Raw genomic sequence first — 14136 nt, 5'->3', positions numbered from 1 at the left:
AGACTTTACAAAAGAGTTTCGATAGTTAATTTTCAAATGTTTTTTAACTTTTATTTGTATCTCAATAGACTTTGCAAAAAAGTTTCTAAATGAAAAATAATTTTATTAGATCGGAACACTTGAAAAACACGAGAGTGAGAAAAAGTGGAAAATTATGAATAATATTTTCAATGTATAGAAAAATAAATGATAGAGTATAGGATAAAATTATAAGGCAGCACAGACAGTGAACAATGAGAAACCTGAGAAAGGCGTTGAAGAATCATTGCAGGCTCTACAAATTCTTGAGAATGAACTCAAGAACAAATTCTTTGGTGGAGAAAATATTGGCATTGTGGACATTGTTGCTTCCTACATAGCTTTCTGGCTTCCTATCCTTGAAGAAGCTGTTGGATTGAAGTTCCTTAGTGGTGACAAATTTGCTAAGCTCTATAACCTATTGCGAAAGAGATTCTTCCTCTCAGAGAGGGACTCTTGGCATATTTCAAATCTCGATACGTCGCCATTAGTGCTGCTGCAGAATAGGTCAATTTTAGAAGCGATCATGGCTTTGATCACGGCCGCGATAGTAGTGTGCATGCTCTGCAGAGCTAGAAATAAGTTGTTTTTAGACTAATCTTAGAAATAAGAGAAGTTGAAACTAAATCATTTTAGTTTTGATGTTACCATTTGAGAAGTGTTTTGATATTATTATGACTCATGAAAACAAATTTGTTAGTTATTATTATGACCCATGCCAGGTAACTTACACACAAGAAGGTTCAACATCTAACCCCCAACAACATTATCAGGCCGGTTACTCACAACCCCATATCGATCAAAATTTTCGGTACACAAACACAAAAACCTACGACCCTAACATGTCAAACACCCAACCACAATACCAAGAGCATACCCCGTATCACCACCAACAAGTAGATCATCATCAAGACATCCAACATCGATATGCACCCAACACATCATCCTACCATAGTCGCCTTAGCCAAAACACTCAGCGGTCATTTAACATCAACCGTCTCTCCTCCTACTATAGCCAAAAAGCCCAAACATCACAAAACCAAAACATGCAACAACCATATAGCTACCAAGCACCACAATAATCATTTCAACCTTTCCTCGACGCATCCTTCACACCAATGTCACCCTTCAATCGTCCTGGTCTCCCTCCTATAACTCAAGTACAACCCAACTACTCTGACATGGGTCACGAACTCAACTATGACGGTAGAACTTCATTGCATACACAAAACTACACGGATTTGTCTGAATATCTTAGGCAATCTCCTGCAGGTGGTGGCGATGTTCCTGGTCCCTCAAATACTCAAACACCTAGGGTGAATCATCAACGTGGGTTAATGCCACGCGTTCGGGTAGTTAGGGGATGTGGGACCGGAGGTCGATTAAGTCTTCCCGGTCAACGACATTAGTCTTTTTGGTTAACATATGTAAACACATATTAATATTGATATCAATTAGTCTGATTTCGACTTTTATCTAAAATGTACATTATTTTTCAAAAAAAAATACGAAACACACATAGGTGTCAAACCAATTGGCGTCTCCTTTATAACCTAACACACAGGCGCCAATTGGATTGGCAGTACTAGGTGCACAAGTCAATCCAATTGGCGCCACCTCTATAACTTAGAGAGCAGACGCCAATTCATCTGGCGCCACCTCTTCAAAGTGGGGTATAGTTTGGGAAATAATCTGAAATGGGTTATTTTGAGATTTCTTTTAGAAAGTGGGTTATTTGGATCAAAAATTCGTAAAAACACCACCTATAAGCAGTTATATTTTGAGAGATTCATAAAAAAAATTAAGAAACCTATAGTTATACACTCTTATTTGTTGAAATATCAATATTTCTCTTAAAAAACTATATATATTTAATATAGATGCTAAACTTCTAAAGTGAGAGGAAGTTAGAAGATGAAATTGGCAATCAACAAAAGTTATTAACCACTCAATTTTTAATTTGTATTTTGTTATTTATTAAAAAAATGAAAAGTATTTTTGGAGAGAAAAAAAGTCAGTTTAAAAATCTCATATCCCCTTAATATATAGATATAAATTTATGTTTCAATGTTTGAATTAATTAAAAAAGATAAAATAAAACGAAATCAGATGGAATACATTTTATTTTATTTCATCAATTTCTATCATTTTTTTATACTTTATTTTTAACGGAATAACAAAATTATTTTATTCCGTAATAAAATACTTAAGCAATAGAATGACTTTTTTATTCAATTTCTTTACATTTTGTTTCATTCATTTTCGTTTGTTTTAGAATATTCAAACTAATGTTTTATTATCAATTTAGTAAAAGATATTGCATAACTGATTTATTGATCAAATAATTGGTTCATTCATTGAACTGCGTGATTAAACTAGATTAAATTGAATGACTCAGTAGAATAAATCGATCTATATAGTAAAATTATATAGTTATCAAACCGATCGAATCAGATGATTCTCTCTCAAAAAAAATCACGACATTTACACAATTTCAAAATATCATAATTTAACAAGTTCAAAATACAAATTCAAATAAATTTTGAACAAAGTATAATTGTAACATTGGTATCTAATAAATTTAAATTTTTATGAGTGAAAGTTGCTTCAAATAAGTTTTCAACAAAGTTTACTTATATATTAATTTTTTTTAATTATCAAAACGGCATCTTTTTGTTTAAGGGAAAAAATGCACACATTTGACCTGGCGGTTTTTCCAAACCATCGGTTCTCTGGTTTTTATCGGTTTTGGTCTGTTCTAACTGGTTACTATTGGTCCAATAGATTATATGATCCAACAATCAGATTAGTAACCCTTTCGGTTCACGAATTGATGAAAAATTTACTTCATACCCCTACATTTATTCCTATACCCCTACATTTTATGAAAATATCAACTTTGCACTTGAATTTTGTTGTATACCCCTACATTTATTCTTATACCCCTATATTTTATGAAAATATCAACTTTGCACTTGAATTTTGTTGTGTTCCGGAATACTATGTGTAGAAAGTTTGGTGTTCAGTTTTTTGTGTTTTGGAAGATTTCAAAGAAAAAATTTCAATAGTCGGTTTTTAATATTATTTAACTTTTATTTTGTGTATTGAAAGATTTCACAAAAGACTTCCGGTAGTCAATTTTTAACATTTTAACTTTTATTTTGTGTATCAGAAGATTTTGCAAAAGAGTTTTGGTAGTGAGTTTTTTTACATTTTTAACTTTTATTTTGTTTACTTGAAGAAGACTTTGTAAAAGAGTTTCAATAGTCAATTTTATTGAATATTTTTTAATTTTTATTTTGCGTATCGGAAGACTTTGCAACAGAGTTTTGGTAATTAGTTTTTTAACGTTTTTTAACTTTTATTATGTACCGAAAGATTTTAAAGAATTCCAGTAATCCGTTTTTTAAAATATTTTTTAACTTTTATTTTATGTAACGGAAGACTTTGTAAAAGAGTTTCGATGGTTAGTTTTTAAATATTTTTTAACTTTTATTTTGTGTTTCGGAATACTTTACAAAAGAGTCCCGACAGTCAGTTTTATTAAATATTTTTTAAGTTTCATTTTGTGTATCGAAAGACTTTGCAAAAGGGTTTTTGTAGTCAATTTTTTAACGTTTTTTAACTTTTATTTTGTGTATTGAAAGACTTTAAAGAATTTCGGTAGTTCATTTTTTAAAATATTTTTTAAATTTTATTTTGTGTATCAGAAAATTTTACAAAAGAGTTTCGATAGTTAGTTTTCAAATGTTTTTTAATTTTTATTTGTATCTCAAAAGACTTTGCAAAAGAATTTCAGAATGAAAAATAATTTTATTAGATCGGAACACTTGAAGACCACGAGAGTGGGAAAAAATAAAAATTATGAATAATATTTTCAATGTATAGAAAAATAAATCATAGAGTATTGGATAAAATTATAAGGCAGCACAGACAGTGAACAATGAGAAACCTGAGAAAGGCGTTGAAGAATCATTGCAGGCTCTACAAATTCTTGAGAATGAACTCAAGAACAAATTCGTTGGCGGAGGAAATACTGGCATTGTGGACATTGCTGCTTCCTACATAGCTTTCTGGCTTCCTACCCTTGAAGAAGCTGTTGGATTGAAGTTCCTTAGTGGTGACAAATTTGCTAAGCTCTATAAATGGAGTCAAGAGTTCATCAATCATCCTATTGTGAAAGAGATTCTTCCTCTCAGAGGGACTCTTGGCATATTTCAAATCTCGATACGTCGCCATTAGTGCCGCTGCAGAATAGGTCAATTTTAGAAGTGATCACGGCCGCCATCGTAGTGTGCATGCTCCTGCAGAGCTAGAAATAAGTTGTTTTTAGATTAATCTTAGAAATAAGAGAAGTTGAAACTAAATTATTTTAGTTTTGATGTAACCATTTGAGAAGTGTTTTGATATTATTATGACTCATGAAAACAAATTTGTTAGTTATTATAAGTTTAAGTATCCAACTTTTAAATGGTTGATAGCTTTGTTAAGAGTGAATCCAATATTGTTAAGAGTGCAATCATTCTGTAACTTTTATTACTTTGATTGAATGTTTGAAATCTGCATTTTTGAACATGTTTGATTGATTGCTTATATAGTTAAAACCACTTTTTAATTAGATTAAATACTCAAAAAATTTAATTAGTTTGTATTACCAAAGATAGTGTAGACATAGTCTGTAATTGTTTTCTATTTTGTAGGAGTCAAAAATAATTTAAAATAATAAAATTGATTTTATATTGATTGACGTATTTGTTTTTCAAAAGTAAAATTGAGGTTATATTTATTTACATATTTGTTTTTTTTTAAATTGATTATAATTAAAGTTAGAATTTATAACTTTTGAAGAGATATAAATCAACTTAAAGTGTATGTGTATGTTTGATCTAATTTTTGGAAGGGTCAAAAATAATTTCATAAAATGTTTGTTTCGTTTAGCTTTTAAAAAAGTCAAAATCAATTCTACAAGTGTATGTATGATTTATCTTTTGAACTTTCAAAAGTAATTTTAAAATTGATTTTTTTGAAGTATAATTGATTTTATCTCTAGAATTCTACTATAATTTGTAATTTAAACATAATTTTTACATTAAAACTTATTGTTCAGATCAATTTACATTCATCTCAGTTTTAATCATAATCAATTTTTCAAAACGAATTCACTCAAAAATCAATTTTTTTTATTACAAAATCAAAAATACACAAAATTATTTCACTTAGAATAATTTTTTCACTATAGAATGATGAATTGAATAAAAGCATAAATAGAAAGTATATGAAATATTATCCTATACTTAAAAAAGTATAGAGGAGAACAAAATAACATTCTACTAATGTATTAAATAATTGAACACTATGTGCAAGCTACCTATCCAAAAGTAGGTCTTGAACCTAAAATTTAATTTGCTATTCTCATAATTAAATCTAAATCTGACAATCCCATATATTTTCATAATTTTCAAATTTTATATGGAAAAATTTAAGTCAAAAAGTGCAAATGAAATTTTCGATTTTCAAAAATTCCACTATTTTTTTATCAAAAATTTTGAAAAAAATCCAACATTTTTTTAAAATTTCTAGTAATTGCAATAGAAAATCTCAACAAAAAAAATTAATGAGGACATAAAGGTAATAACTGTGGATTTGGCAGACAAGTTAATACATCGAGTATATTTTGGAGTATTTTTATGAAATAAATTTTTTTTGAAAAATAATAATAGTTAAGATGAGAAAGAGTGATATAGAAGAAAAATATTTTCCCTCAATAAAGTCACCAAAGCCCAACCCCACATCTCAAAGCTAATGAAAAAATCAACACTCTGAGCATTTATTTACACCTCAAAATAATCAATTTGTTAGTCGAAATCCATGTATGAACAATTTAGTGTTAGACAATGTTCCCTAGGTCAATTAAAGATTAGGCGTGTCCAAATATATACGAATGTAAGAAAAATGTCTAGAGCAATAATCCACGTTATGAAGAATTTGCGGCACAACTATTAAAGTACTACTTGATAGCAAAAGTTGTCAGGTTAGAGGGAGTCACAATATTATTGTGTTTTTGGGACATAGAACTCATTATGTTTCCAAAGAGCTCCTATGTGAATATGTTATGATTTTTCAAACTTTTCTGTAACCAACATGTGCTCACATGATAGTGGCTCCACCATGTGAATAAATATGGCAACTTAGCCAGAAACATATGTGCACTATCTGAATTTCATATATGCTAAAGTAAAGATAACTTATGGCACAATATGGATAGCAATATATGGATGATGATAAAACTAAAACTACATTATTATTCTTTCAATAAAGTAAACCAGATAGATATAGTCATAACATAATATAAATCCGAAATAAGGAAACAGAAGATTATCAACAAGAGTTCAAGTTCAATGCAAGAAACAGAATATTCCATACTTAAATGCCATCGCAAATTGATCATCGTCTTTACTTGCTGCTGGTGCTGATATTGTCCTTGACAATAGTCACAGGGCAAGGAGCATTAGCCATCACAAAGTTGCTTACACTTCCCAATAAGATCCTGTTTTTTTTGTGTGTGTGTAAGATGACAGAGACGCAAGTTTCAACAAAATCACATACAGAAAAAAATCCATCGCAGCAAGTATATGATAAATAATCTTATTCATTCAGAGAAATATTTTAAAAACTGAACAAGACATCGGATCGGCAAGACCTCTAGGCCACAGTTCAATTGTTTTACACCACTCAAACTATGCAAAACCACGGTAGAACTGTTCAAATTGTCAAACAGTAGACAAGGCCAGATCAAGATTTAATCAGATGGAGTGTCTGGTATGGTGTGGTTTTTAAAACATTGATTCCTAAGGTTAGAATTCTGTCATATCCATCGGTTTCGGTAGAATTTCTTATCATATGACTAAGAGACCTGATTATCTATGAACTGTATCATGTCACTGAGATATCTATCTTGCAATTGAGAAAATATAAGAATACAAAGGATTTAGATTTGATGAAATAACTACGATACACAGTAATTGCTATCCTATGAAGAAGCACTGACACACGATACACTGTAACTGATATCCTATGAAGCACTGATACACGATACACCGTAACTGATATCCTATGAAGCACGGACACACGATACACCGTAACTGATATCCTACGAAGCACGGACACACGATACACCGTAACTGATATCCTACGAAGCACGGACACACGATACACCGTAACTGATATCCTACGAAGCACGGACACACGATACACCGTAACTGATATCCTACGAAGCACTGACACACGATACACCGTAACTGATATCCTACGAAGCACTGACACACGATACACCGTAACTGATATCCTACGAAGCACTGACACACGATACACCGTAACTGATATCCTACGAAGCACTGACACACGATACACCGTAACTGATATCCTACGAAGCACTGACACACGATACACCGTAACTGACATCCTATGAAGCACTGACACACGATACACCGTAACTGATATCCTATGAAGCACTAACACAGACACAACACCAACACTAACACGGCAACACCGGTTATAACTTGAAAAAACAAATAAGTTAATGAAGGGTTGGTGCTACAGATATCAATCACCCCATCTCAATTAACAGTCGGGATTGTTTAAAGCTAATTCTATAATTGTGAATTATTATCCGTTTGAGCACTGATCAAACAATTGAGGCCATTTACGGTATGAAACTGTGTTTAGTTACAATTGCAGACAATTCAGGTTAAATTCTATAAGCTTAACATTTGGTAATTTATTTTTAAATCACCATCTTGCATTCCAAAACAAACTCTACATGATCTAATTCATTTTCTATAAACATCACTTTAGAATAATATACATAAGATCAACAAAAAAGTCCAAAAGAAACATTAAAATCAAGATTCAAAAATTAGGGTTCGAAAAATACTGAACCTTTGAATTGTGCTGAGACCCCTGCTTCCCATAACAAGAGAATCCAGCTTCAGATCTTCAACAGCATCCAAAAGTTTCTCTCTTGCATCACCCCAATACACTTTTGTAACAACATTCACCTAAAAAATCAATCATCATCAAAACAATTCAATCTCCTAAAAATCAAATGCAGAAAATATTAAGAAAGAGACAGAAAAAGCAAAAAAAAATAAAACCTCTTTTTGTCTTGAAAAAGTGTCAAGCAAATCAAGAACCTCAATATCAATCTGAACACCATACTTGTTCATGATCTCAGGTTCTCTGAACTCTTTCAAAGGAATCAAAGCTTCACACACAAAAAAAATCCAAATACTCAAATTAGACTATATAAGATCAGATCAGAAAATAAATAAAAACATCAAATTATGGATTGATTAAGAAAAATTGATGTTGCTTACGAGAACCAGATTTGGACCATAGCTGATTGCGAGATTCATCAACGGAATCTTGGCTGATGTGGATGATGTAAATGTTGTCACCGTTATCAGCTAAATTTTCAAGAGCCCATTTGAGAGCATTCTTGCTGCTTTTGGAGAAATCCAAAGCTACACCAATAGTTCTATCTTTCGGCATTTTTGTGAATGAGGAGAATATTAGTTGAGGAGAAGAATAAATGGATTTGACTTTGAAAGTTATTGAGAAAGTGTATATATATATTGCAAAAAAGATACTCCATCATGCTTTCGGCGAGGAAAGAGATAGAGTCACGCAAGAATAAAAATAGAAAAATAATTATTTAAATAATTAATTTTCATCAAAATTGTAAATTAAAATAGATGACACGAGTCGAATGTGATGTGATTACATCCATTATCCGGTTATTATTATAAATAAAATAAAAAATTATTTGATCATTAATATATAGATATATTAATTATTCAATCAACCTAAAAAATATTTTATTATTTATGATAGTGACAAAAAACATATCTGTTGAAATATAAATCTTATTTTAAAAATAAAAAAAAATTAATGAATCATATGATTACTTACATACTACGTAAAAATACTAAAATGTTATCAGATTCTGAAAATGAATCTCCGCAGACACCAAACTCTGATTAAACGTCAAAATATTTTGAAAATGCATCTCCGTTTATTTTATGAAGTTACACCTTTGTAACGTATCATAACAGAATGTTTCATGTTATATTTTGCTTACGTGTATTCATATGAAGATTTATAAACGTTATGTATAATGTTATATGGCGAGATTTAAGTCATTTAATCGATATACAAAAAATGACGTTCATAAATCCAAATGATCAAAAAATGTCATATATAAATAAAAGATCAATAAATGTCAAAATATTTGAGAACAACGATAAAGTAGCATGATGTCAAAATAAAATACAATCCATGGTACTACTAGTATATACTAATGTATTACTGTGTATGTCAAACTACATCTCCTCTGCCTCTTTTGGCTCATCTGCCTCCTCGGGCTCCTCAACCATCAATCACCTTCGCCCTTTAGCGTTGTCTCTGATACATCAATGCCCTTCGTACCTCCGTCATGATGGCATCTAGGACCTGTCGCACACCAAACCCATCGAGGAAGATACACCTATAAATGTCTGCCTGCGCAATTTCCACAATGCAACGACATCTAGACATCCTCAATATGATCTAATTGTGTTTGCTTCTCCTCTAGTATCTCTTGATGAGTTGGCATTGGTGGGTCTCCTAGAGCAGCATGCACCATATACGGATGTGACACCCCGAAGAACCACTTGATGTACTCGTCCACGTAGCTTTAGTCGCTCGGGGATATGGTACTTTGTGCCTTCTATAGTACCAGATGACTCTCATAATCATCAAACATGTCATTCATTTGTCTACATGTCAAAGTAGGAGGAGTAGAGACAACAGGATGTTTGGGAATGGTCTGAGTGTAGCCAAACTTCCGCATGACATGCTCGGGCAAGTGAGTAGTAGTGAGATGCGATCCACAAGCCAACCATCCAAAGTACAACACTATCTCGTCAAATGGCTGCGTCTCACAGTGATCGGCATAACTGTTGAAGTGCATGTCCTCTGTAACCAAGCGGTTAAGATACACTTTGAACAGCTCAGTCTCTTGGTTCCGACGGAACGGGGAAAATGCAGTAGCATACGACATATCTTCAGAGTAAGTTAGTACACTCGCCCAACCAGAGATGCACGGGAAATATTGGAGGATCCAAGTCTGAAAAGTTTGGAACCCACGAATCATAAGTAATGACATTGTAAAGATGAAATGAAAATGACACAAAAAGATTAAAAGACCAATAAATATTACAGCCAGTAGTGTGATGCTGCATGTAATCTGCTTCGTCTTCCACCTATATCCCTCTAATAACTTCGAGTACAAGTAGAGAAAACAAGCGACCCCTTAGTTGTACTCATAGATCTGCTCGAAATCCTGGAAGTGCCGTAGGTAGACGACATTTGTATAAGTGGAACTCTTGTCCTTAAAAATCGCAGTGCAAACCAAATATAGCAGGTATGTGTCGTATCTCGAAAAATATAATCCTTTGCGAGGCGTATCACACGCTTGCGAAAAAAATAATTCGAACAGAGTCGCTATTGAACTTTATTTATTCCAAAAGAGGAAAGGGAAATATCGATAAAACCCTTAAAACAAATAGAAGATGGTTGTCGCAACCATATTCGGTTTTGGGAGTCGATTACGAGGGGGAAGGTATTAGTACCCCTCACGTTCGTTGTACTCAACGGGAACCTTTTACTTAAACTTGCGATTGAATGTTAGCTTATATTATATATTTTCTTTGAATGATAAAAATACAAAAGGAAAAGAAAAAGTCGTTGCAAAAAGGTTTTTATTAGGGTGTTTGACAATTATGGGTCTCGCTTCTAAGTATCCTCGAGTACAATGAGGAACTTAAAGCTTCGTAGTTCAGAAGAAGGCTACGGTTTGTTGGTTTGTTTGTTTTATCGAACAAACATTTAGATCGCATTCTAACGGTTAAACATTGGCTTGTTTGCTCGCGGCAGAGACTTACGTGTTAGTCTGTATTCACATTAGAATGGACTAAACAATGCTCTGTTGCAAAAGGTTTTGATCACACGGGGCCGAGATGTTAGGTTTGATGTGTTAAAAACCTATTTAGGTGGAAGACGGATATTCAAACAGGGAGCTCTAGGAGTGTTCAAATAATCGGGGATTGAGGAAGGTCTAAACCCAATCAGTCCCTTTTCTTCTAATTTATTACAAAAATGTGTGATGGATTAAGTCGAGGTTCATTAACGGAATACAATTATTCGCACAGGGAGTTCTACAGAAGTGTCCAAATAATCGAAGACTGAGGAAGGTCTAAACCCAATCAGTTTTTTTCCTTCTATAAGAGAACCAACTGAATTCCATTAATTAAAGTGTTTTAAAACAGAAGATGAATGTTCAGACATAGAGCTTTACAGCATTGCCCAAATATTCGGGAAAAGAGAAATTCTACACTCATCTTTCCTTTTTCATCCAAGCTATTGCAAAAATGAGTTTACCACATAGACAGAATGGCAGAATGTATTTGAAATTGAAGTGAATGCCACACGAAAAAAGTTTAAGAGACCTAAACAGCCAAGATATGTATGGATGATAAACACCAGAGCACTTGACTTATCATAGAGAGATTGAGAACTTAATACCTTAACACTTTGATCAAATCAATAGAAATTTTCAAGACTTTGAAATGCTTTTAACAGAGAAGTTTGTGCTTGAGTCTTGAGGCATTCTTTTTGCAATGCATATTTGCTTGTAGAGTATGTCTTCATCAAAACACTTTGAGAAGCTTGTCTTCGCATTCTCTCCCTTCTTGATGATGACAACTCTTTATTGAAAAGTTGATCCAATTTGCTTTCTCTAACAAATGAAAATTCCCCCTTGATCGAAGCTCCCCCTTAATCCAAGATTGACGGATTTTTAAAGTGATTTGCTAGCTGCATTGTTAGAGAGACAAACAATATACAACAACCAATAATACATCTTCTCCCCCTTTGTCATTATCAAAAAGGATGGGAAAGACGAAAATAATATAACACATATATGTTGTATGATGATAAGGCAAATAATATGAACACATAACAAAAACACAACACACATAACTTAATACACAACCAAATTGTTCAAACATAATAATTAAAATATAATTATAAATAGAAAAATTCAGCATAACAAAAGAAAACACGAAACAAAACATAATAATTGTTTTTAAAACACTTTAGTCACTTTCCGACATTCCCATATCCTCATCGTCTTCTCCTTGATCTTCATCATTTTCTTCTTCATCACTCATCTCCGGGTTTTGGGATTTGGTAAGGTTTTCCAAAAGTCTTTTGATAGAATCCATTTCAAATTTTTGCTCACGATAATTTTTCATCATAGAAGTCTCAACTGAGCAAATTTTGTTGTAGAGGACTTCATTTGAATATCCGCCTTCCGGAGCCGTGGAGGAGCATTTAAAAAGGTTGAGGATTCATCCTTATATTTATACATACCATCCATGTCCAAAAAGATATCGGTATTCCTAACCGATGTTGAAGTGTTGATTTCACATTCGTTTGCAGTCATTTTCTTCTTTGGTTCCCTTTTCAGATCAATACCACATCCTTCCAAGATTTTGGTGATTAGCCTAGCATAAGATAATCCACCAGTTAGGGATTGTTGATGCTTCATGTGGTACATGATGGTATATGCCAAATTAACCTGAATCTTGTTTTTGATAGCATACATAAGTTATAATTCCAGATCACCAATTTGAGAGTGATTTGAGTGTTTGGGCATCAAACCATAAGAAATCAAGTAATGAAGCATCTTATCGCCTACAGTCAAATTCTTTGAAAACAAAAGTACCCGGGAAGAAGCTGGATTCTTCTTACCAAGAACAGCTTGCTGAGAGACACGACAAATATGAAAGAAATAGTCCATCTTATTATAACCTTCCCATTCTGGGACTAACTCATGATGAAAAGCTTGACCCTTATACGGGATTCCCAAACAGTTCCCAAAAGCTTCTAAATCCAAAATAATTTTAGTATTCTTAACCTTAGAAGTTAAGATATCCTTAACACTAGGAATAATAACCAGATTTGCATAAAAATCTTTAACCAAATCCGAGTAAAAATTTCCACAGTCGGAAACCATAGAGTATACTCTTTGTCGTCTCAAAAGTTCCAGAAAATCAAAACTATGAGAAGGGAAAGAGGAGAGGTTACCATATTTCACCGGCATAAGGGACCGATTCCAGAAATCAAACTTAAGTCTCCTGGTTTTGAGGGATGGTGCATGTTGAGAAGCTTCTTGATGTTTTGAGCTACCTTCATCAATTTGGTTTTTTCCTTTATCTTTCCTTGATGGAGTCATGGGAGCTGGAAGAGTTAGGGGTTTTAGAAAGGATTTTCAGTTTGAGGTTTGAAAGGAGTTTGGAAAAGAGAGAGTGGAAATATAGAAAGGTTTGTAAGTGGGATTTTAACGGAGTTTAATGGAGTTTAGGTTATGGAGATAAATGAGAGAGGAGAAGTTTGAAGGTTTAGGATAGATGAAGATTGAAAGGGTTTAGAGTAAGAGAATATTGGAAAGTGATAAATGAAAGTTGTATTAAAAAATAGGTTGAGTAAAAATATTATAAAAAAAACACTTATCTAAAAGATACAAATATAATTTTAAAAAAATCTGAGACAATCAGGTGTAATCGATTACCCTGGGAGGTGTAATCGGTTACACCATAAAACAGAGTCAGAAGAGAGACACATAAACAAGTATGTAAACGATTACACCCAAAGTGGTAATCGATTACCTCCAGAGAAAAAATAGTGACTTCACCAAGATCACCATGCAATGAATTTTAAAATGCCAACAATTACATATGATCGAACATATCCTTTGGCAACTTTATGCGAGGCAAACAAGTAATACAAACATTGTAAGGACACACATAATTGACTTTTTCTTCAAACTCGTGTAAAAAAACACATATATACATTTAAAATAAAAGATATTCAATAAGAAGAGAGTGTACCTTTGTATTTGAATTGATTATTTATTTATTTTTTGAAAAATCGAATGTTACAATCATCTAAAATCCCAAGTTCCCTTCGAATTTTGCAAAACGGTTCTCGTGCCAATGGTTTTGTGAAGATGTCGAC

General features: G+C 32.7%; 2 protein-coding genes across 2 annotated transcripts; both read right to left on the bottom strand.

The window, feature by feature from the left end:
* Positions 1-6294: 6294 nt before the first annotated feature.
* On the bottom strand, positions 6295-8659 carry LOC127107869 (universal stress protein PHOS32). Its single transcript, XM_051045209.1, has 4 exons — positions 8394-8659; positions 8172-8281; positions 7957-8075; positions 6295-6565 (listed from the first exon to the last, which is right to left on the bottom strand). Exons 1-4 carry the CDS (start codon positions 8566-8568, stop codon positions 6472-6474), a joined length of 498 nt encoding a protein of 165 aa, XP_050901166.1. The 5' UTR covers positions 8569-8659; the 3' UTR covers positions 6295-6471.
* Positions 8660-9784: 1125 nt separating this feature from the next.
* On the bottom strand, positions 9785-10222 carry LOC127104788 (uncharacterized). The gene has a single exon (XM_051041942.1). It carries the CDS (start codon positions 10220-10222, stop codon positions 9785-9787), a length of 438 nt encoding a protein of 145 aa, XP_050897899.1.
* Positions 10223-14136: the final 3914 nt, after the last annotated feature.

Source organism: Lathyrus oleraceus, chromosome 7 (genome assembly GCF_024323335.1).
Source record: "Lathyrus oleraceus cultivar Zhongwan6 chromosome 7, CAAS_Psat_ZW6_1.0, whole genome shotgun sequence".
Lineage (NCBI taxonomy): Eukaryota > Viridiplantae > Streptophyta > Magnoliopsida > Fabales > Fabaceae > Lathyrus > Lathyrus oleraceus.
Note: the sequence above shows the minus strand (reverse complement) of the source record. Positions and strands in the feature narration are given on the sequence as shown.

Coding starts and splice junctions, on each gene's coding strand:
- LOC127107869 (XM_051045209.1), bottom strand. CDS start 8,568: ATGCCGAAAGATAGAACTATTGGTGTAGCTTTGGATTTCTCCAAAAGC. Junction 8,282..8,393: donor ATGGTCCAAATCTGGTTCTC/GTAAGCAACATC, acceptor TTGTGTGTGAAG/CTTTGATTCCTTTGAAAGAG. Junction 8,076..8,171: donor CTTTTTCAAGACAAAAAGAG/GTTTTATTTTTT, acceptor TTGATTTTTTAG/GTGAATGTTGTTACAAAAGT.
- LOC127104788 (XM_051041942.1), bottom strand. CDS start 10,222: ATGTCATTACTTATGATTCGTGGGTTCCAAACTTTTCAGACTTGGATC.